We start from the raw sequence: 24,627 nt of genomic DNA, 5'->3' as shown, positions 1-24,627 counted from the left end.
ATTGGCCGAGGGAACTGGCGTACAGCTTCCGGGTCATGTGGCCAGCATGACTAAGCCGCTTCTGGCGAACCAGAGCAGTGCACAGAAACGCCGTTTACCTTCCTGCTGGAGCGGTACCTATTTATCTACTTGCACTTTGACATGCTTTCAAACTGCTAGGTTGGCAGGAGCAGGGACCGAGCAACGGGAACTCACCCCGTCGTGGGGATTCAAACCGCTGACCTTCTGATCAGCAGGTCCTAGGCTCTGTGGTTTAACCCACAGCGCCACCCGCGTCCCTCTAGTGGGGCTTACTAGTAGCATTATCCTGAGCACATCATAGCTGAGCAGGGACGTAGAATTAGCATAATAACAGCAGGATGCAAGGGAAGTTGAGTTCCATGCTGTACGTAGATGGGGGAAAGGGAATGTGATGCTGGGCTGCTGTTTTCAGAAGCAGGCTTGGGGGGACGGTTGTGTGGGTGATGTGTAGTTTCACTGTGGAAAAAACCAGACACACTGTGAGTTGGGAAGTGCAGCCGTGAGTATTAATTCTGCCACATGGATTAAAAGTCTCTGTATGCACTTTGTCATTCTTCTGACTGAACTTCTGTCCTTTCATACAGAGCTCTGACTGGTGAGGGCCATTGTGATGTGGTGGTTAGAGTGTCAGACTAGGACCTGGGAGATGAGGGTTCAAATCCCCACACAGCCACGAAGCTAGCTGAGTCATCTTGAGCCAGTCACTGCCTCTCAGCCTAAACTACTTCACAGGGTTGTTGTGAGGATAAAATGAGTCTTGAGGAAAAGACAGGCTAGAAAAGTAATAAATGAATAAAAATTCAATAGATAAATATCAGTGTAGGGAAAATATGTGCCAATCACACACTAAAAGATGGCTATGAATGCCAGCAAAAAAACAGTGGTGCGCTTCCTTATATAATTCCCATTATAGCAATTTTTTAATGTTTGATGCTGTATTGTGTTTTTAATATTCATTTGGAAGCCGCCCAGAGTGGTTGGGGAAACCTAGCCAGATGGGCAGGGTATAAATAAATTATTATTATTATTATTATTATTATTATTATTCCTTTGTCACACTGCTTGCCTTAGGAGTTGGTGCTAATGTTGATGGCACTATTGTGGTCCTTTCCCTAGAATAGTTGCAACTGGATCCTTTGCCTCAGTCAGGTTATGCACCAGTACACAGCAATCTCCATCGGTCTGCAAGGTTTGTATGAACAGGAAGGACTGGGCAGCACCCCGTAAAGCTGACAATATTTTTGGGAAGCCCGAGAGAACAAAAGAGTCTTTGCTGGAATCCTGAAATGCCTGCCACAAATGTGGCGCTCGCCTATGATTCTCCATCAGCTCCGCTGCCGAAAGGCAGTGTATTCCTCCGCCACTTCTTGATTGCTCTGGTCTATCATTTAGTTTTTGGCTGCAGCCTCAGATTATATTTTTGGGACTCGGGAAGAAGGGGACGGGGTGGGAGGGGGACGGGAGGGGGAGAGCCAGCCCACTGTAGAGAGAAAGAAACAGAATTGGAAAATAGAGAAGGAGGAGGAGGAGGAGGAGGAGAAAGAGAGCCAGCCAAGCAGAAACCCAGCCCAGCAAACCTCGGAACGGTTTCCTGTTGCCTCCTTCTAAAACACTTAGATTCCTTCAGACCCTTGAGAGAGGCTGAAGTTTTCTCAGCTCCACTGCCCTGTCCTTGAGGTATGGCATCAAATCCTCCTTTTCCATTCTCTGCTCTTTCTCATTCCTCTCTGTTAATGATACTAAGCAATCGGGTCAGTTTATCAAAGATCTAACATCGGCACCTGAATCGGTGGAGAAGGGGAGTTGTATTAATGTGTGGGAATATTTTTTTGCATTTTCTTGACTTTCCATTCTTGAGAATTTGCTTGCTGCACCTTACTTTTGTTCCTCAGTTCGAAAGCTCTTCCCACCCCTCTTATAGCTGAAGCATGTTAATAGGCTTAGTTCAATGACATTTCAGAAAGAACAGGATTTTGCTGCTTATTTCATTGCTTTTCGCTGCTCGCCATAAATATGTGTTTATTTATTAGAAGGAGATGACAGTAATTTTCAAGCAAGTTGTTACTCTGTTGCTAGGATTTCACAATTTAATTCCTCCCCTCTAAAAATAATAATAACAATTAGGTCTGGCACATGGAATGCAGCCTGTCATTGGTCACTTCAGGTTATGAGCATCTAAGCAACTAAACTTGTCAAGAGAACGTTATCTTAGCACATTTAGCCCAACGATATTTTTCTTTCCAGAAAAAGGCCATCAAAAGAAGAAGAAAGTTGTTGTTTTTAAAGTATACTACCCCCTGCAATTGTCTTTATTTATCTCACTGATTTGCTTTTGGCAGAGTGACAGCAGTACAGAAAGAGGATGAATTTCAAGTCAGAATGTTGTGGGTTTTTGTGTTTGTTTTGTTGTTGTTGTTTTTAAAAAAATAACAACAGTGGATGCTAAAAGGGATTTCATTGCCTTTAAAGGCAGCCACTGCCTCCCCTGCTCTGACCCAAGAGAATAGTTCAGCTGCTCTTTTTTTTGTTTGTTCCCTCTTGGAACAGTATTTTATTCCAAAACGTTTGCCAAGAAAAAGGCAGTTAATTTTGAATTGCAGAGTGCAATCTAAGCGCCTGGAGCAGTTTAATCTGGTGCGGATAGGAAAGAGCCCTGTTGCTCTGAGCAGTCTATTTGTGTGCGTATTGGTGGGGGACGAGGGGAAATATAACAAAAATGCAACGGATTGTGACTCTGGAAGGGTGGTAAAGTTGAAGGGGAGAAATTTTTTTGTGTGTATGCGGAGGGGATTAAGGAAAATGCATGCACAGTCCATGAATCAGTTCAAACAAAGCCATTGTCTGCCACATAGGCAGAAGCAGGAGATTGAGGGTGGGGGGTGGGGAGATATCAACTTTTCAAACTTTTGCCAAGCTCCGCCTACTGGGGTGGGGGAAAGGCACTCTTCTCTTGTATGACTCTCCCACAATGGAATGTCGGCTTCCATGGCAACCCTTTCAGGGCCTTTTGGTTCAGGAGATGCAAGGCCTTTATGGCCTGAGACGCAGAAAGGAAAAGATGTGTTCAGCTGGAACTTTTCCCCTTTGCAGAATTTTAGATGCGGAAAAGTTCAAAGGTTTATTTTTTGAAGTGCTGCTTTCGGTTCTGAATCGCCCTTCTATGCAGCATCCAAAAAGAAGGAATGTAGGAAGACACAACAGAGCGCCTCTTGACTTCTCCCCAGTTGTCCTTAACTGACGTTTCCATCTATTATGGCAGAGGGGATCTCATAACACACACGTCTTCATGTCAGTAAAGTATTTCAGTTCACTCGCTATCATTAAAACCAGAGCTTGGCTTCTGCAGAGGTTCAGCGAGGGCTCCATCGGGGACTGTGTGTTCAGTGCTTGAACTCAATTCTGGAATACATAAAGTAAAGTAAAGGAATATATCTTCTGTGCAAGTGTCTTTACCACTAACTATGGTACAGTGGTACCTTGGGTTACAAATGCTTCAGGTTACAAATGCTTCAGGTTACAGACTCTGCTAACCCAGAATTAGTACCTCAGGTTAAGAACTTTGCTTCAGGATGAGAAAAGAAATCGTGCTCTGGCGGCGCGGCAGCAGCAGGAGGCCCCATTAGCTAAAGTGGTGCTTCAGGTTAAGAACAGTTTCAGGTTAAGAATGGACCTCCGGAATGAATTAAGTACTTAACCTGAGGTACCACTGTAGTAGTAGTAGTAATAATAATAATTTATTTATATCCCCAGCCACTCTGGGAGGCTCCCAACAGAATATTAAAAACACGAGAAAACATCAAACATTAAAAATTTCCCTAAACAGGGTTGCCTTCAGATGTCTTCTAAAAGTCAGATAGTTGTTTATTTCCTTGACATCTGATGGGAGGGAGTTCCACACGGCGGGTTCCACCACCGAGAAGGCCATCTGCTTAGTTCCCTGTAACTTCGCTTCTCACAGTGAGAGAACCTCCAGAAGGCCCTCGGCGCTGGACCTCAGTGTCTGGGCTGAACGATGGGGGTGGAGACGCTCCTTCAGGTATGCTGGGCCAAGGCTGTTTAGGGCTTTAAAGATCAGCACCAACACTTTGAATTGTGCTCGGAAACATACTGGGAGCCAATGTAGGTCTTTCAAGACCGGTGTTATGTGGTCTCAGCGGCCACTCCCAATCAACAGTCTAGCTGCTGGTCTGTTCCCTGCAACTCCAGATTAAGATGTAAATCTTCCAGAGCCCCAACTCTGGGACAGCCACTGTTTAATGGTATAGTGAAAGAACAGCAATTATGCCCACACAGTTATTTATGTCAGCTACATTCATGCCAGCTGTTTATATCTTAAAACAAAGGGCTATGATTAAACAAACCAGACTTTAATTAACTTTGTGCGGTACTTGATAGTTTAGGTATTTTTTATAACTTAAGAAAGTTGCTGGTATCTTTTTGCACTGGAGGAGGGGTGAACTGTAGGGGTTTCACAGGTGGTGAGCATCTGGGCTTCCTTCCAGGCCAAACTTCCGGCCACTTTCCTCTTGGGACAGGCTGCTGGTAGCTGACAACATGAATGCTGAGCAGCTGGCCTTGCTTTCATCGTGGTGCCGCAGAATCCATAAAATAACATGACCCAAAATAACTGGAAAATTACAAGCAAAGCAAGCCCAGCTTTCCAGTGCTGGATATCTCAGACAGGACTTAGAATTTAGTCAGGTCCATCCATCCATTTATCTGTAAGCTGCCTTGAATCCCAGTCTGAGGGGAAAGCCTTATTATTATTATTATTATTAGCCACAATTGTGCCAAGGCACCACTTCTGCTGAGATACAGGACATCCCCCAGAGGCCCATGGGATGGCACAGGGACTTCTGGAGCAGTCTCTTATTTCCTGGTAGGAGGGAAATCTAGAGAGAGCAGAGCACAACTTCCTTGTGCTACTTTTGTCTCCACAAATGCCAACAAGAAGTCAGCGCTGTCTGCACTGAAATGAACATGAGAGAATTGTTCTCTTGCTCCTTTCTTGCTGCCAGACATTCCTTTCACTGGGAAATGGAAGATCACCTCAGTACACCAGGGAGTGAAGTGAAGCTATAGCCATAGCTGTCAACGTTTCCCTTTTTAAAGGGGAAATTCCCTTATTCCGAATAGGATTCCTCGCAAGAAAAGGGGAAAGTTGACAGCTATGGCTATAGCTAGTCCTTGCAGGAACCCAAATGTACAACTCCTCTTAAGCCAAAGCATTTTAAGGCCCTCTTACTTGAGAGACACCGCCCCACAATAGGGAGCTGTTGTTGTCCCAACTACAGTCCCAAGCTCAGGTTTATCACCCCAATGAGAATTATGCCCCAGGCAGCACATTAAAGGTGCATGTGATTTTTCTTTCTTTCAAAAACTATTTGCTAAATAAGACTGGAAAGTATTTAGCTTGTGCAGCTAAGGACTAGCAATAAAGAGCTAGATCATATCCCTGATATTACAGTCATATAAAGCTTCTTTCCCTTTATCTTTACAGTGAAAATTACCTGCTGTTTCCTCTGCCCTTAAGCCTTGGATATTCTGACATGTATCATTTTCTCTCCAGTTAAAGCCACACATTTGATACTAGGGAGCTGAATTATTGGGTAGTTCTCTTGAACAAGTTCTTAAAATGATGACACTTTATACAGTGCTTCTGCCAGAGCAGACTAACATCAGCTTGTTTTTACAGAGGAGAAAATGAAAGGGATCACCATTTTCCGGCAGGAAAGGGAGGACTTAATCTGTGTGCCTAGCAGTACAAAGTGGAGTCAGAAATGGAATCTCCATCCTGAGCTCCTTCGGGAGGAAGGACAGGATTAATAATGATGATGATGATGATGATGATTATGTTACCCAACCATTTCCCAAGCTTTTTCCCCCTCATAGTATTACATCTTCGTAAGCTTTTAGCTAGTGTGGCTTTTGAAACATGGAGTTACTAGCAGTGGCGTAACGCCCTTTGCCAGAGCCCAGAGAAGATGAGCATGCATGTGCCCCAGGCTCATCCAGCCCTTGCCACTGATGTCGCTGGGCGGGTGTTCACGTGCCATGCGGGAGCAGGGTGTGGAGGGTGCCCTTCACCCTTCACCGTCTGCACTCCCCCGCCCCTATCGCCAGTGGGCAAGCTCTGCTGTGCTGGGCAGGGGCAGGACACGCAGAAGGCGATCTTCATCCTCTGTGCTATCCAGTCCCTGCCGCCGGGTGCAAGGGGGATCTCAGTGGGGTGGGGAGCTCCTGGTTCACACACACCAAGATTGTTCGCCCAGGGCAATATCCCCCATTCCCCCCCCCCCCATGCCACTGGTTACTAGACAGTCTTTAATGTTGTAAATTGCTACTTGGGTTTAATAATTGGAAAAGAAATGGTGATGCAATCAGTTTCCCTGAAGATGAACAAGACAGGGTTAAATGCACAAGAAGAGCCCTGCTAGATCAGGCCAGTGGCCCAGCTAGTCCAGCATCCACAAGATGCTTAGGGGAAGCTTGCAAGCAAGATCTGAGCACAGCAGCACTCTCCCCTCCTGCGGCTTTCAGCAAACTTTTATTCTGTTCATGGAGGCAGAATGCAGCCCCCAGGGTTAGTAGCCATGGATAGCCTTTTCCTCCATGAGGTTTCAAAGCAAGCTGCGCTGCATTCATTTATTTTTGAGCAACTTTTTATGGGGTTTTTATAAACAGAAAGCTGCACTTTAAAAGTATTACCGTTGCAGCAATAGCTATCACATGCCCCCCTCCCCATTTCATTTATATATTTTTTAAAATCCGGCATAGCACTTCAAGCAAGACCAGATAGCTGTGCCCACTCTTTATTTAAACTCCCTCTAATTCGTCAGTGTAGGGTTACTCTCAGGCATTGTGAGAAATTCAGCTTGGTGCTGCTGCGCCTCAACCGCCACCAGGTACACTTGCCAGGGCCTGGTGACAGAGGAGGCTGGCCATCATTGAGCATTGCCCAAGGCTCCCTCAGCCTAGCTCAGTGGGCTTCCTCCCATGTTAGTGACTGTTTGTGGATTGCAAGCTACAAGCACAAACCGCTCCCTCATGGTACTCCTCTGCAAACCCTGGTTTGCGGTTTGAAGGCTTTCTCCATGAGCAACAGTTGCAAAACGGATCCGTTTTGTTTAGGATCCTGGTCAAGCCATAGTAGAAGGTAAAGGACCCCTGGACAGTTAAGTCCAGGCAAAGGCGACTGGGGTGCGGTGTTCATCTCACTTTCAGGCTGAGGGAGCCGGCGTTTGTCCACAGACAGCTTTCTGGGTCATGTGGCCAGCATGACTAAACCGCTTCTGGGGCAACAGCACACCGTGATTGAAACCAGAGTGCACAGAAATGCCGTTTACCTTCCCACCGCAGCGGTACCTATTTATCTACTTGCACTTGTGTGCCTCTGAACTGCTAGGTTGGCCGGAGCTGGGACAGAGCAACAGGAACTCACCCCGTTGCACAGATTTGAACTGGCGACCTTCTGATCGGCAAGCCCAAGAGGCTCAATGGTTTAGACCACAGCACCATACTAGTCAACTTAACTGATTGATAAAAAGCCGATCCTGAAGAAACATTTGGCTCTATCTGAACACTCGTAAGGCTTCTTGCACCCTCTCAAATCTGCACCAGAGGGTTTGCTGAACTCTCCAGAACAGAGGGCAACAGCAAAAAGTGGGAATTAGTGAGAATTACCTTCCTTCCCAGTCCATTCACAGAATTTTATGCTGGAGCAATGAGTTGGCCATGAACAGAAGGACCCAACTAGAAGCATCCCTTCATAAATGCTGCTTTGAGCCATATTCATATAATGCTGCTACATGGACAGGGGTTGCACAGCTCTTCTCAGAAAGAAAAGGCTCAGGATAAGTGAGCATATTGATGACTGTGCACACTATGATAGCTTTTTAAGAGAGACATGAATTGGCAACATGGGTTAATACCCCCACCATGTCAAATCAGGGTTGAAAGAGTAGTTAGAACGAAGGGGTGCAGGCTCTAGCCTTGGTCCATGACTCCGCATCCTTTAAATGAGATGGAATGTGAACAAAGAGGACAGCAGAGAAAATTGAGTTTGTGGTTATTTCAGATGCTGGGTAATGAATGTTATCCTTCCTTGGGAAAAGGCAGAGAAAGCAGTCCATGCTGTCCAGAGGAAGCCACCAATGCTAATCTTAGAGAGAGGGGAGAAAAGAGAATATCTGCTAAGAGATGCTTGAGATATGCAGTTAATAAAAGGCAGCCACCAAAGCCACCTAAATTGCTGGTGTGGAAATAGGATGATCACATCTTTTCAAAGCTCTTTTAAGTAACCCTGCTCTCATTATTCATTATCATCATCATAAGGTGCTGTTTTGCATAGGAACATATGTCAAAAGGAAAGAGCAAGGAAAGGTGGCCTGATGTATGTGTTCTGCCATGGACTCTTGGCATTAAAGACAGCAAGGCAAAATGGTGGAGTCAGCTAGGACAAAAGAAACCCTTACAACTGCCTATGTGCTGCATTCCAGATATCACTGGGGGGGGGGCACCCAGGGGAGATGCCCTGGTGGGAACCTTCCTTAGCTCTGCAGCAGCTACCAGTTTCAAGCCTATTCTTGGTATAATGTGGACTTGAATGTTGATTTAAAGTGGGGATTCAATATTCCGCTGTTCCTCGCAGACTATAGACCACAAGGCAACTAAGAGGTACCCAAGGGAAATTGCCAGGACAGGGAGTTTATGCAAACTGCCACCTAGTGCGCTTTCCCTTTCACAAGAAGCTTTCCCTGGGATTGTTGTGTCAGATGCAGTGGTGTAGTGGCAAATATTGAAGAGCTCATCATGACAACCTTCATAGCCACACCCTAAAGGAGTGTCCAAAAGTACAGGCAGCTGCACTGATCCCTATATTTATGTGTGCATAAATGTATGCAACACACACATATCAAAATGTAGAAGTACATAGCATATTACCAAATTGGTTAGAATGAATATGACCACAATCCAATGTAGTTTCCTGGTAATAAGCACTATGCATAAGGGAAACCATGCATAAGTTTATAGCCATGTCAATCAGAAATGTGAACCATCTTGCAAAGAAGTGTTGCCATTTAACCTGCTAGCATGAAGTAAGAACCCCAAACCAAAGGAAAGATGTTTCCATCCTCTGCTTGATTATTTTTCTCCTTCTCTGACTGTGCTAAATTGACACAAACAAGCTTGAAAGCTTTATTGTCATGTCACTTAACTTGCAAGGAGAGTTTGTCAAGTACCCTAGCACCCCAGCAGATGACATCATTGTCCTTGCACTTTCCTACATGACTCCCAACCCCAATTAGATCATGGGAAAAAGACAACACTTCGGCAGGACAGGAGTGCAGCTCTGATTTATTTGTTCTTTGGGGGGTGGGACTCTGCACATGCTGAGAAGCTGTCTTTTCCTCCCATGGGATATCTAGAGAAATCACTCCAGTTAAAGAAAAGCATGGGATCCTTATCAAATGTCAGCATCATTTATAGAACCAGATACCAACTGCAGCCTACACAGCAAGCCCTGGCTGAAACCAAACACAGAATCTGGTTCTTCTGTAGTTCAAACTAGGATAGTGACCATGCCACTTGAACCTTATTTAAAGTTCTGTTCCTTTGGACAACTAGCTTTTGCATCTGTTCTGTGTTCCAACCTACTCCTGTGAAACAAGAGTGTTGGAAAAGGAGAGTTGTGTCTGCATTCACGAGGATATGAATGCATGTGCATTAATCCACTTTGCAGATCCAAACTCTGAGTCTTGGCACTGAGAAGCATGTTCGTGGGTTGAGCCCCTGTGAGCCCCTGTGGCTCAATTAAGCCCCAGCAGCATGCCTTGAGTCATTTGATTTTCCACAGATAGCCATGTGATGGCTGCTACACAGGTCTTCATTGCGAGAGCATCACACTATGCATTTGACACCTCTATCGCAAAGTACCAAGGGTACGGCTGGAAGGCCTCAGCCAAAGCAGCTCCTCTTAGACAAAAAATAAGTCTCTTATGGAGGCATTTCTGGACATTTTTGTTTTTCAAATAAACTTGTTTCCTGTCTCCAGCGACAGACGTTTATGTAAAGCTTGTTTGCTCAGAGAGTTGATCCATGTCCCTTCTACCTCCAAACACAACAGTGGCTGTTCTCAGTGTTTGCTGGCCTGCTGTCAGATGGGCTCCTATACCTCAGCACAGCCCCGGGCCTTGAAATCTGATATTCTCTGGGGCAAGGAACACCACTTGAGATCCTCATCCAATATTGACCAGGGTGGCTCAAGGGGTGTTGTCTTCTGAAAGCAGCCCCTTGACACCTGGCTCGTAACTGCTGAACCTCAGCGAAGTTGTCGGACCTTGGTCATCAGTGGACCTCGGAAGCAAGGCAAGAAAGAGCCCCGCTAAGCAAAGCACAAGAAAATCCCTTGTAGATCCAGGAGGAGGGAAACAGCCAGATGCAGCTGTACTTTTCCACCCCAAAAATGCCATTTAAAAGGGGAAGAGCTATTGACCTCAGCTTCAGGTCTTGGCAGTGACGAAGGATGCTTTCACCAGCCTCCAGAGCAAATAAAGGCAAGAGGAAAGGACTTGGTGTACTGAACAGCAGGAGGAGAGGTGGGGGCAGAGGAAAGAGCTGTCTGCATTAGACAGCCGCCAAGTCAATGAGAAATAGGCCCCCTACATAGCCAACATGGTACTATCCAGATGTTGTTAGACTGCAACTCCCATCAGCCCCAAGCAGCCTGGTCAGAGATGGTGGGATATGTAGTTCAAAGCATCTAGAGGGCACAAAGTTGGTTACTCCTGCCTTACTCTATACTCACCAAAAAGTGTCTGTAATGATGAACTGTCAGGCACACCCATGATTTTGCATGAAACCATGTTGCATCTTCATGAATGGTTCTATTTCTCTTACCATGATCTAACCATATACACAAAAAATACATGATGCAAAACATGCTCGAGGCTGCAGCATGAATGTTTTTAGAAAGTTACAGTGTAAATATTGCTAAAGCCTGCTACATTTGGCATAAATAAAAGCTGAGGTGGAAATTTCAGACATCAGCCTTTCTGTAGTGCATTGAAGGCAACATGTTTGGAAAACGATTCCACATTTTGGGCGCAAAGGGAGCATGCTGCAACCTGCCATAGAAATGCCAGGAAATGCATTCATATTAGATCTGCAATATATTGAGAGGTGGAGGGAAATCAGCCACATTTTGTATGAGGTTGCATTTAGGTGTGAAATATGTTTGTAGATAGGGAGCTACTTTGCAGAGTTCAAATTTTGAAAGTACTAAGTTGGAGTTCAGAATTTTATATTCCGCAGTTTAAGACTTGGGAGACTTCTGGCTTGTGAAAATATTTCACTGTTAGATAAATATTTCACTCAGGCTTGCACTACAAATGAAAAATAAAAACCACTGCCAGTGTTGTCTTTATATTTTGTCATACATCTGTCTCATGAATCTGCTACCAATAGGGAAGGTTGTGAGAGAACTGCACGCATCAGTCTCATAATCTTATTGTGAATACAAATTCCATATTCTCCTGGATTTCCCTTCTTTGTTAGAAGCAGGAAGTGATCACTGAACAATAGATTGTATCTGAGCAATTGAAAAGGCATTTGGCAATAGCATGTTTTATCGGTTGGTCTGGATTTCCAGATGCCCACCCGTTTGTACCTACTAGTACTCTGTGAGTGGTTTTTCAGATTAGCAAAGAGTTCATATATCATTTTACAGTCAACACATTCAGATTCTTGCCTGCATGCTAGGCTCAGCAAGAGATTCCCCTTTCTTCGCAGTTCATACCACTTTTCATGGACATAGATATTCAAGTTCTACAAATTGCGTCTGGAGTAGACAAGATAGCTCCATATAGGAGCACTGTCCATCTGTATCAACACTCTACTCTTAGGAAAATAGGTGAAGGTCTGACAACAATTCTGCAGTTGCAGCCTCTGCTGTATGCCAGACTGCAGATAAGCAAAGAATTTAATCACTCAGGATTTCCTCAGTTTGTTTCCCCAGTGCTTTCTGGCAAGAACTTCCTTGGGCAAGGATGGACATGCCTTAATGCTATTGCGTTTGAAAGATAGGACTTTGCACCAGCAGGAAGATGGTTTGGACATTACATGATGCAGAGAATAACACTGACTTCCACTTTTCCACCCTTATTTTTCCCCTTCTGAAATATTTTTGGCTCCCAGTAAAACTTCCATGTTTTTGTTTTTAAATCCAAAGGATATTTAAATTCTTCTATGGTTATCCGTTATGCACACTTCTGCAATGTAGTTAATAGGAAAAAGCTCATTTTAGTTCCTTTATTTCCCCCTACTAGCCACAAAGTCTGAAACAGAGATTATAACTGAAACATTAACAGGTAAAATTTATGGATGCCAGGTTTCAGCCCAGAAATAGTGTCTCTGCCTCCTATTTCTCTGCCACCTCTCCCGCTGCATTTTCCTTCTTTGCTTGTAAGGGGTCAAAATGAAGGCTTGCTTTGCTAGGTCCAGGAAGTAAGTGGATGGAGGTCATTGTGGCGTCTAGCCTTACAACAGGCTCCACAAAGCCACCAAGTTCAATCAAATTTACTCACTGGGCATGTGCTTGGTCAGGGATTTCAGCCTAAAAATCCAGGAAGAAATTTCTGACAATAAGAGCTGTTTGATATTGGAACCAACTCCCTTAGGAGACTCCCCTTCATTACAGGTTTTGAGGCAGAGGTTAGATGGCCAGTTGTCATGGATGTTTTAGTTGAGATTCCCTTGGGGTCCCTTCCAACTCTACAATTCTTTGATTCTATATATTGTTGAAGGGAGGAAACTGTAGGTATAATCCTTCCATCACCTAATGTTAATCAAGTTCATGCATGAATTGTTCTGCAGAAGACTTCGGCTTTAAGTTCAAGTCATTTTCATTACCGCCATTTCTTTCTTTTTTGAAGCATCCTTGCAGCTCATCAGCTTCAACTATGTCAAGAGCCTTATCTACCCTTACTTATTCTTCCTGTAAGAAGAAACAGTAACATGAAAACGTGGTGTTGTGGTTACAATGTTTTACTCAGCACAAGGCTCAAATCCTCATTTGAGCTCTCCATGATTTGGGGGCCACTCACTATCTATCAGCTTAGCCTACCTCACAAGGTTGCTGTGAGAATAAAATTGGGGGAGGATCAAGCATGCTGCCCTAAATTCCTTGGAGGAAGGGTGGAATAAACTGCAATAAATGAAAATAATAAACTGACTCTCGTGCAATAAAGCCCATAATTTTCATAAAAACTAATACAGTAGAATACAATACTCAATCCCCACCCAAATATAAGTCAAATGTTTCCTCTTCTCTCTCCAGACTTCAAACAAAGATGCGGGCCTGGATTTTCTTCCTCTTCTGCCTGGCAGGCAAGGCCCTGGCAGCACCGGTAAGTATTGAAATGGGATCAAATAAAATTTTAAAACCTGTTTCCTAGAATGAATTTCTGCCCCTCCTGCTATAGGATTGCCATTGGGCAAGGCATGAGAAAGGTGAGTTTCAGGGCCAACGTACAACAAAAGGATTGCCGCATTTTGACAGTACAGTACCTTGGAAGTCGAATGGAAGCCATTCCAGAAGTCCATTCGACTTCCAAAACATTCAGAAACCAAATCGCGGCTTCTGATTGGCTGCAGTTAGGGAAATGGAATAAATTGCTGTGTGAACTCAGGCTAAGTCAGAACAAGCATGATGTACACACGCCAGAATCCATCCTTCTCAGATGACTATATTCAAAAGTTTGATTATTTTCAAAGTCACTGCCAAAACTGCACCTTAGGGACAGGTGTGCTGTAAGTGTTGCTGGCAAAGTCCATTGGGTGGTGCCCAAGTTAGTGAGCAACAGGAATTCACAGACCTTAACTCTTTGAATTCTAAGTGTGTATATGTTTTAAATAAAGTTGGGCCAAGAATACTTAAGTGCCTTCAAGTCTATTAAGGAATGAGATACGGCAATACTGCATTCCAAAGCAAGGCAAGGAGCTCCACAGACTTCAGTGGGGCCTGCTAGGTTCTAACTGTGGCAAAGGGGAGCATTATGCAGAAGGTCTCACACTTTCTTCCTGCTGGTTGCAGCACTTGGGTGGGGTGGCAGAGGAGCTTTGTACATGTGTGTGTTTGGTCACTGCAGTAGGAGTGGAGCTTCAGGCACAAGGTTGAGGGAAACCCTGCAGTAGAGCTAGGATGGGAGACACATCCACACCTGACTTCCTTATTTCTTCCTTGCAGCAGGATGCTCTACCAGAAGAGATGGAAGTAGTAGAGGACCCTACAATAGAGGTACGAGGTGATGCAATACCCCCCTCTTTTTATGTGCTTTGTGGGAACAGATGCATTGGAAGAGGTGGGATAATGACTGATGGGAAGTTCTATGACCACCACCCAAACAAATTGGGATGGATGCTCAGCAAACAGGTGGTCTGGAAGCAACCTAACACATTTTCTATGGCATATACGTTCAATGGACTGCAATCTGCTTACGCCATAATAAATATGTTAGTCTTTAGGTACCTCAAGACTCTTTGCTCTCTTTTTTTGCTAAAACAAACTAACACAGCTATCCTTCCGGAAATAGTTGCTTCAGATCACCATTTCTCAAGATCGGTCTTTTTATTCATTTTATTATGAGTTAAGAGCTTTCAGACTGCTTGCTTGAAATTTAAGGGTGATCAGAAGAGGAACGGAACTGCAGCTGGAAGCCCTGTTGAGAGGTGGGGCCTGTAACTCAGTCACAGTGTGGAGCGCTCTTGTTCAGGGTTCCAGCTAGTCACCAGTCAGCCATACCTCTCCTAGGACACCCCATTCCGTTCCATTTCCCCTCCCCACCCTGTTTTCTGTATCCTCCACCCACAACAACCAGCTGTGCCCATTGAGCGTGTTCAGTCCTCAGTGAATTGCTCAAGAGTCCCTTCCCCTACTTTTATAGTTCGCTCCCTAAAAATTGTGCTTCTCCAAATCTTCCTCAAAGACTCCTGTGCTATTTGGCTACATTTTAGAGTATGAACTCACTATTGGCATATAGTATACTAAATACCTCAAGGACCACCTCTTCCCATATGAACCAAACCAGATCATCATCTGAGGCCCTTCTTTCTGTGCCTCCTTCATGAGAGACCAGATGGTGGCAACATGAGAACAGGCCTTTTCTGTGGTGGTTCCCCGTTTGTGGAATGCTCTCCCCAGGGAGACTTGCCTGGCACCTTCGTTACATATCTTTAGCACCAGGCAAAAACATTCCTCTTCTCCCAGGCCTTTGGCTAATTAAACAATCTGTGGCCCTTTAAATTGGAGGGGGGTGTTGTTTTTGTTTGTTATTATGCATTTTCGACCACCCTGTAATCTTTAGGTGAAGGGCTGTATAGAAATTTAATTATTATTAATAATAATACCTCAAGTTGGCTCTTCTTTCATGAAAGGAAATTAACTCTAGAGACATTTCCCTGACCTCCGGCTTCCTAATGCTGTGAGTCTCTCTTTGAACAGCCTATTTGAGTGGGTATGGTTGCTATGTCGCAACAGGCTTCCAGGTTGTCATCAACCAGAACACAACAATAACTGACCTTATTCCACCTCTCTCCCCAGGAACCTGTGGGTATCAACCCCGTTCAGGTGGAGGTTGGAGAGTTTGAAGAGCCCACTGTGGATGTGGAGGAGATTGTTGCTGAAAGTAAGCAGTACTCTGGATATTATACTTTAAACATGCAATGTTTTATATGTACACATAATATTAGCAGGGCCAGCCCAAAACATTTTGGCACCTGACATCCTGCCACCTGAGGCGGTTGCCTCACCTTGCCTCAAGGGTGGACCAGCCCTGTATATAAGAATGCATATTATATAGAAATGCAAAAAACTGAAGAAAAGGGGTTGTTGCAGCAGCCCTGGTATGCTCATGCCAGATGATGTTTCTTGCTACTGTCATTTAAGTCCCGTCCTCCCAATCTTACATCCTGAAGACCCGACAGCATCACTCTCTCCATAGGCTGCTTTAAGTTGCAAGGGGTATCACTTTAAAGGACCACAGAGGGAAGGAAATGGTCTGTGAACCACATGCTCCCTCTGAGGCCAGTCCTTACTCCATTTCAGCCATGCAGAGTGTGTTTACAGATATCTATCTGTTTTTTAGGCTTGGGAAAGATTCGAAGTACATTAGATGATGGCAGTAAGGTATTACTCTTTCAGAAGAGAATGCTGACACTTGCAACTTAACTCCAATACATCAGTTAAGGAGTTCTGGTCATTCCTGTGCTGCCCTAGTTAGAGACAAACATAGACTATTGGACTATATGCCTTGCTCCATAAAATAAATATGTTAGCCTATCCTACATCTGATGAGCCAAGCAAACACTATGCTGGATGGCTCAGACACTACTGTTGGTGAAAAGGCTGAGTATATCTCTCCATGGCTAGTTTTCCAGGGGTTTTTTAATAGTGAGGAACCACTGACACTGTTTTGGCTTCAAAAATTGCTTTTCTTCCTGGTCTTGCTTAGATCCTTGCCAGAACTATCACTGCAAGCATGGCAAAGTCTGTGAATTGGACGAAAACAACACCCCTATGTGTGTGTGCCAGGATCCTTCCAGCTGCCCAGCCAGCACTGCAGTGTTTGAGAAGGTGAGCAGAGAAGATGAGTGAAGTCAGGCCAACAGAGCAAACTGACGAAAGTGGAGGTCTTGGGAACAGTGATTGCTTATAGCCTCAGTTATATCTTAGCTTTAGCATAGCAGCTGATGCATCTCTGAGGTTTCTCCCAGTAACATCTGTAACTTCTGGTGAGGGCATATCACATAGTTAAGTACCATGCTACCAATGAAGGGTGTTTTGCAAGTTTGGTATATAGCCACATCATGGAACCTGGCTGCATGAAAGGAAGCTGCAGGAGTTACTGAGAAAGGGATGTGAGCAATGACAGGAGAGTGGCCACCATGCCACTGGACAGAATGAGTGCAGCTTGTCATTCTTCTGAATCTTTCAGTGGTTTTGTCAAATACTGACTATCAAGTCTTCCTCAACAGCCCATGACACATGGAGTGAGAGGCCCTGCCTGGCAATAGTTCTTCCCCTACCTGATGGGTCAGTGCCAAGAGTGACCCCATCAAATCCAGGGTTGCAGTCCAATCCTGAAATGAATCGAAAGTGGAGTTATGGGCTGGATAAGGATTGCCAAGTAGAGGCTTTATGAATACCTGATAGACATTTGAGCTTGTCTAGCTCTGGAAGGTTATTGATGTTGTCCTAGATGGGGAGAAAGATGGATCCATGCCACATTTGAGCACTTCATCTTTCTAATGCAACTAACCCTTTTCACAAAGGTATGTGGCACTGACAACAAGACCTATGACACCTCTTGCCACTTCTTTGCCACCAAATGCACTTTGGAGGGAACCAAGAAAGGACACAAGCTTCACCTGGACTACATTGGACCTTGCAAATGTGAGTTTTCATCCTCATGCTGCAGAACAAAATCTATTCAGAAGGCAACTACAGTGGTACCTCGGATTAAGTACTTAATTCATTCCGGAGGTCCGTTCTTAACCTGAAATTGTTCTTAACCTGAAGCACCACTTTAGCTAATGGGGCCTCCTGCTGCCGCCGCGCTGCCGGAGCACGACTTCTGTCCTGAAGCAAAGTACTATTTCTGGGTTAGCAGAGTCTGTAACCTGAAGTGGGTGTAACCCGAGGTACCACTGTAATCAACATCTGCTTTCCAGATGTTGTGGCACTACAGCTCCCATCATCATTGACCATTGGCTATGCTGCCTAGTGCTGTTGGGAGCTGTATCATGACATCATCTCTAGAAAGCACCACATTGGCTACACCTAGTCTATATTCAACTATATTTTCAGAATTTGTGGCTCCGGCGTCCATGTGATCTAAGGAATAGCAAAAAACACTACATCAAGTTATGTTAGCATGGAGATCTACATATCAATGTGGGTCACAAATAAATAAGGCTTGGATAATGGGCATCCTGAAGACTGTTCATTCACAGGGGTGCACAACACTAGCACATGCTGAAAAAATAAAAACGATAAAAATAATAGTTTTAAAAAACAAAATACTTAGGTCATTCTGTGCCTGCATCATGTGCCTGCATTCATAACAGTCAAGCAACAGATTCTAGGAAATGTGCTGGGAAAACTGACCCATAGGTCAGCCCAAAGGCATGGCACCTACCATCTTGGTTACCTCAGCCATTGTGCTCACTGGTCCAATAAACCAGCAACAAACCTTGCCTAGAGCTTGTGGTTTGTCTATTGTGAGACAAACCACAAGCCTGCTTTTGGTTGTAATGCTAATCCAAACCTCAACATAGCCCCAGGTAACAAGACAAAAGCAGAACCAGGGGAGGAGCACTGTGGTTGAGATTTCGGCTCTGGGAACCTACACATTTGCTAGTCTGTGCTGTGCCGTGGCTTGGCTTAGCATTACATGTGAACTTAGTCTCTGTCAGAGAAAGGTGGCTTGGACTCCATTAATCATCTGCACCTGAAGAAGCGGAATAGCTAGGAAATGTCTGTAGGCTGCTCAGCTACAGCAACACATCTGAAAACACAACCTAGATCTCTGTCTAGCCAAGATTTCCATGACCCTGCTCACTGGTAGAGAGGTTTTATAAAGTTTCCATATTTCATTGCATGCTTCATAATTGCAGCTTATTTTGGGTGTAAGATTTCACAGGGGGGAGAAAATGACATAACCAGTTCCTCAGGTGTGATCGTCAGAGAATGCATGATCAAGATGGTTCTGCAATGTTGGGTGTTGGCCTTCAGCTTTGTTTGGTCCCTAACTATAAGGCAAACGTGATCCTCTGTATCCTGTAAATAGAAAATGGTCTATTTACCATGCTGTAAAGTTCTGCTATAGGCTTTCAGTGGATTTTGTGATGTCTCTTACATGACACCCCAGGTGACAAACAAGTGATAAAGTACTCATTCAAGAGCCTTCTCATCTCCAGCATCTTTCTACATCTATCTCTAACCACAAGCCTGTAGAATGAGACAGCTTCTATTTTGCAGGCATTGTCCTTGTCCTAGCTCAAGGTATCCACAGTTGCTTCAGTGGCTGTGATGATTTCCTGTTTCCAGGGGCTCCACTATGGATGCCTTGTGCAACTAACAATCGCTCATTTAAGCATGCAGGCAAACATGTTGAATAAATTGTAAACATATCACCAGCCCAACTTTTGAGCAGATGGGATGGAGTTAGATCAGGTCAGAACACAGAAAGTGTGGTCAAGGCGGCTTAACTGTGTTAAGTGTTGGAAGGATATTTTTATTTTCAAGTGGTCTCTAAGTTTAAGGCAAGAAGCAGCCTTTGCAGCCAACAGAAAGAAATACTTTAATATCTTCTCCTCCAGACTGGATTAACCTGATAGCTAGTAAGTCCTAGATTAATTTTAAAAAACAAACACAGACATTTAAGCACTGAACCCATGGATGGTTGATGGAGTTAGATAAATGTTTTCCTCCTGGAATGCTATTTTCTGCTGCTTGTGAAAGGCAAGCTTATACTTTCCTGTTTTGTACAAAATGAAAAACTTAAGAAGGTAAAAAGTTCAAAGACAAACAAACCTGGATCAGTCCACAAGCTGTTTATTATCTCAGGTTAATCCTAAAGTTGGTTCTGATGTCAGGGTGCAGAAAGAGAGTACTGGCTTGAAGAGATTTTGGGGAGGTTTCTATGGGGATGAATGGCATCCCCATCGAAACTTGCAGAATGGGTCCCTTTTTTTGCATTGTTAGCAAAAATAAAATTGTGCAAACTTTTTGAATGCAGTGGCTCTCTTTGCTATAATGCGTATCGCTATCCAATAATTTCTGTGCCGTTGTTAGGTAGAGTCAGTGTTTCATGGTTAAAGACAATAAGTATGGCTTGTCCTTGACTGTAAATGAGCTAATGGGTCTCTGGTTGGGTTTCAGTCATTCCTGAGTGCCTCGACACTGAGCTGAGTGAGTTCCCCCTGCGTATGCGTGACTGGCTGAAGAATGTGCTGGTCACCCTGTATGAGCGGGATGAAGACAACAACCTCCTGACCGAGAAGCAGAAACTCAGGGTGAGCTACAGCTCCACATAAGCAACCATCCCCATAGCTTACATGGTGCACAAAGGTGGAGTCTTCCTATATTGTTATTTTTCATGGTTATGGATCTACCACTCCATCGCAGCAAGGCCAACACATCATATCACATCACACATTAGTGAATATAGGCAGCCCACCTGTTCAAAGAAAACACTCCCTGCCCCCAAAGTGCACCTAATATTTTTCAAGTGTACGCCTAAACGTATAACATATGAATATAACAACTGTGTTTGAAAACATGTGTGTCTCACCAGCACACCCATTAGAGCCGGGATTACATCTGTAACAGATTCATACCCAGCACACACTTCTGGCAAGTCTGGTTCTTCTGCCACACAATGCATGACATGACCTTAGCTGCTCAAATGTGGTGCGCAGCATGCCATTCACAAAGCCCGTCCTGTGTCACCAGCCATTGTCTTTCTTGCATTACCTACATATGCTGGTGTATTCCACCAGATAGAAACTTCTCTTGGACAGCATGTCATGCCCCTCTTCCTGTACATTTCCGCCAGTAATTCACTGCTCTGTGGCTCTTCTTTGGCCATCTCAGGATGAAATACAAGATATTGCCCACTTTACCCCAGGAGAAAGTCTCTGATGGTAGCTTCAGACTAATTTCTTTTTTAATGCAAATTGTATCTTGCTGAATAGGTGAAAAAGATCCACGAGAATGAGAAGCGCCTGGAAGCTGGAGACCACACAGTGGAACTGCTGACCCGTGATTTTGAGAAGAACTACAACATGTACATCTTCCCTGTGCATTGGCAATTTGGTCAGCTGGACCAGCACCCCGTTGATGGGTATGTACCCACCCACTTCCCTAGCCTGTGATAAACTCTAGCAGAGACAAGTCACATTCGTATTAGATCACAAGCAAAATTCTATTTTTTATAACCTTCATTAGCCCTCATCAAGCAAGGCTTAAAATAATAAATAGCCTAAGATACAAGAACCAAGTCCCTTATTTATCTTAGGTGTAAAATAGCCTGCACTCAGCTCTTTGAAAAGCTACTTTGTTAGCAGAGGTCAGAGTGGTGTTTACTATGAAAGATGGGCACCTTCCCTTACTGCATGACTGTGCCACAAATCAAGCATTTGGCTTTCAGCCTGCTAAGCAGTACATCCTTCAGATTCTCAGGATTCCTAAATTTAACTTTTAAAAACAGAAAAGGGAGTGTCTGCTGAAGGCTCTGGTATCAATGGATAGAGAGTACAGCCCATCCATTTAAAGGGCTGGTTTCAGGGCATTCTCCATCCACATAATGTCCTTCAGGTTTGGGTAATGGGATGTTTTGCAGGTCCTTCCATTTCTTAGATAAGACTACTCCACAAAATGAGAGAGATTTCCCAAAGAACAAGATATCTTTGGTATATAAAGCCTGATCCATACGTTCTCCAAATGGCATGGTGCATCATGACTGCGTCCTGCGATGCTCAGTAATGTACGAAATGAGAAAATCACAGGAGAAGAATGGAGCACATGGAAAGTCCCTAGATTAGTTTTTGTTTCCTTTCATACATTACTAGACTGGCAAAAGTCAGGGGGTTGGAGCAGATGCCCATTCCAGCTCTTATGATCCTATGATAGGTCACATATACAGGAAACTGGCCTCCATGAAGCTTGGATAATGTATGACTAGGAAACAGGCCTCAGTCCAATATAAAAGGGGGGAATTGCTGCCAGGCACAAGAAGAGATGGGAGCACCAGTGGCTTGAATTGCCAGCGTGGATTGACCTAGCCCAAAGTTAAGCCCACAGGTATGTGCTCATTGTCTTAATGGCACAATGGAGCCAGAACATAGAAGCCTTTCTATTGAATGGACATGAGCCCCAAAATATAAAGGAAAGGTATGATTGGGTGGGAGTGGAGGACCAGAGCGAAGGGATTGTTGCCTCTGTCCTTTCTGCCAATCTAGTGAAAACTGCGGTTGATGGTAATTTTAGGGTGTTGTTGTTGTTGTGACCACCTTGATGCTCCTTCTTTCAGGTATCTGTCCCACACTGAGCTGGCCCCACTGAGAGCTCCCCTCATCCCCATGGAGCACTGCACCACCCGCTTCTTTGAAACATGTGATCTAGACAATGACAAGTACATCGCTCTTGAGGAATGGGGCAGCTGCTTTGGCATTAAGGAGAGTAAGTATGCTGCACACCAGGGCTAAGGCATCACTGGGACTTCACTAGAGGAAAGGGGGTGGGGCTCTCAATTGCAAACATCTCCTGATGATTCCAGACCAAGAGCACTAGGGAGATACACCAGAAATAAAAGCACTTGCATAAAAGGAGCTTGCCACGCCTAACACTGCAGTCCTCTATAGGTCCGCTCAGTAGTAAATCCCACTGAGTTCCATGGGTTTTAGTCCCGGGTAAGTGATTATAGGATTGAAACCAGAGCAACTTCATAAACTAGCCCAGTTGGTGGCACACCTGATGAGCACTGGGATCTACTCTGGAACTCCTTGACAGTCTGCCTCTTTTATTTCACTTGTACCGCAATCTTTCTCCAAGGAACTAAAAGCAGCTTACCTTTGGTTGTCAGGCTGCCTTCGCTGTTAGACAGCTTGTGGGGCCACCCCTGCTTAGCTTTGGCAGTGGGACCAGGTCAACACTCTGGTCAGGCTTAAGAGCCAGCCCACGCATTAGGTGGGGTGATGTAGCTGCCTCAGGTGGCAGAAATGCAAGAGGCAGCCACCGATAAAGCAACCCAGGTAAGTGAAGTGGTGGTGGCAGGGCAGCACAGTATTGTGCTGCACAGCTTTGCTGCTGGGGAGCCCCTAAGGCTGGAGAGAGGCCTTCTGCAGAACGCCTTACTCGCAGTGAGTCTCAGCGAGAGGGAGGTGTTTAAGAAGCCCTTGCGGGGTTTGCCCCTCTCCCTGCCCAGTGGCAAGGCTTTGAAAGGGCTCTTGCTTGAGGGGAACCCCTTCCGCAGCCTCACACCCCCACCATGGAGGCATTAGCAGGATGTCTCAGGTCACCCCTACCAAGCACTCAATGCTATCTCTTCCCTCAGTAGGGCTGTATCCTGCAGAGAACTATGGCCCCATCTGCACTGTACATTTAAAGCAGCATCATATCACTTTAAACAGCCATGGCTTGCCCCAAAGAATGCTGGGAACTGTAGTTTGTGAAAGGTGATGCGAATTGTTAGGAGACCCCTATTCCCAGAGCTGCAGTTCCCAGAGTTCCCTGGAAAGATAAATTAATTGTTAAACCACTCCTGGGAATTGCAGATTTCTGAGGGGAATAGGGGCCTCATAACAGGATGTGGAAGAAGCGTCAACAGGCAAATGGGGCAGCTGGTTTGGGCAGGGGTGGTCGGCTGGGCTGGCAGGCAGGGATTAAGGGTGGATTTTTCAATAAACACTCACATACATATTGGGGAATAACACTGTACAGATTCACATACAACGTGTTCTTACACCATGTCTTTCTTCTTCTTTTGCAGAGGATATTGACAAGGATCTCGTGATCTAAATTCAGCAGCTTCTGCTTCTGTTACCTACAACTCCCATGTTTTCTTTTCTTTTTTTTAACAATTTGGGAGTTTTTTGGTTGTTTTATCGGGGACAAGGTGCTAATATAGATCTAAACTTATATATTAACGGTGCTAAAAGAAAAAGAGAAACAGAAAATTGTTAGTAGCCTAATCTATACCACTAGATTACTCTGCTCACGCACTCATCTGTGTGTTTCTGTTGACCTCTTGATTCGATAATATCAGTACAGTGAAACAAATCCGCTTCTGTTCAAAGTATTGACCCCCTTCTCCTGGCCCTCTCTTTTCTAACTTTTTTTTTTTTTAAGAAACAAAATCTTAACATGTTTTTGGCTATTTAACTCTCAGGCTAAGGACCTCCAGACCAATTTACTCCCTAATTTCTAGAAGGCAAGTAAAGGAAAGTGTACCAAAAAGGGTGTTGGGAGACTGGGCTATACAAAGTCAAGTAGTGGGACAATTGTTTTATGAAAGTTTAGGAGATCCAGATTTCAGTTACTTAGTAGGATGGAAAAAGCGTACAGATGGGTAAGGTCTACAAAATCCAAAATGGTGACTTTATGAATTCTGCGGTTCTTGAATCTGGCACCAACTCACCTGAAAGGATTACAAGAGAGCAACTGAGATGCAAGGGGGGGAAAACGAAGTCTTGTTAACTCCCACCTTTTAAAATAAAAAGTAAGAAAATTCTACCTGCTTCATTGCTGCGCAGTGACTGTATTCTTTGTTGTTGTCTTTACCATGCTTTTAAAGTTAGATTTGGTGCTTATCTGTGTTTGGTGGTGCTTATTTTTCTTTTCGTAGTCTTTTTCCCTGCTGTGGTTTGTTTGTCACTGAAATCCATTCTGAGGAGCAAAAGCACATTTCCCTAAGCCAAGTCTTTCCCTCCTAGTCGTCTGTGGTCATTCTAAAATGACCTCCGAGGAATAACACTAGGCCTGTTCATATGATAAGCTGGATGCGTGTACAAGCATTCTCTACACAGGTACAAGTGTACAGCTCAACT

General features: G+C 44.5%; 1 protein-coding gene across 1 annotated transcript; it reads left to right on the top strand.

Annotated features, from left to right (window-relative positions):
* Window positions 1–1,538: 1,538 nt before the first annotated feature.
* SPARC (secreted protein acidic and cysteine rich) lies at window positions 1,539–24,322 on the top strand. The gene is made up of 10 exons (XM_080988960.1): window positions 1,539–1,698; window positions 13,358–13,427; window positions 14,267–14,317; window positions 15,620–15,704; window positions 16,530–16,651; window positions 17,350–17,470; window positions 19,961–20,094; window positions 20,776–20,924; window positions 22,113–22,261; window positions 23,571–24,322. The coding sequence occupies exons 2-10, from the start codon at window positions 13,371–13,373 to the stop codon at window positions 23,597–23,599; spliced, it is 897 nt and encodes a 298-aa protein (XP_080845086.1). The 5' UTR covers window positions 1,539–1,698; window positions 13,358–13,370; the 3' UTR covers window positions 23,600–24,322.
* The last annotated feature ends 305 nt before the right edge of the window (window positions 24,323–24,627 follow it).

Source organism: Podarcis pityusensis, assembly GCF_964106645.2.
Source record: "Podarcis pityusensis genome assembly, chromosome: 2".
Classification (NCBI taxonomy): Eukaryota; Metazoa; Chordata; class Lepidosauria; order Squamata; family Lacertidae; genus Podarcis; species Podarcis pityusensis.
The sequence above is the reverse complement of the archived record's forward strand: the minus strand, read 5'-3'. Positions and strand labels throughout refer to the sequence as shown.

Excerpts from the sequence above, each read along its gene's own strand:
- SPARC (XM_080988960.1), top strand. The coding sequence starts at position 13,371 with ATGCGGGCCTGGATTTTCTTCCTCTTCTGCCTGGCAGGCAAGGCCCTG. Across the intron at positions 14,318-15,619 it reads TAGAGGACCCTACAATAGAG|GAACCTGTGGGTATCAACCC; the intron begins GTACGAGGTGAT and ends CTCTCTCCCCAG. Across the intron at positions 20,095-20,775 it reads CCGAGAAGCAGAAACTCAGG|GTGAAAAAGATCCACGAGAA; the intron begins GTGAGCTACAGC and ends CTTGCTGAATAG.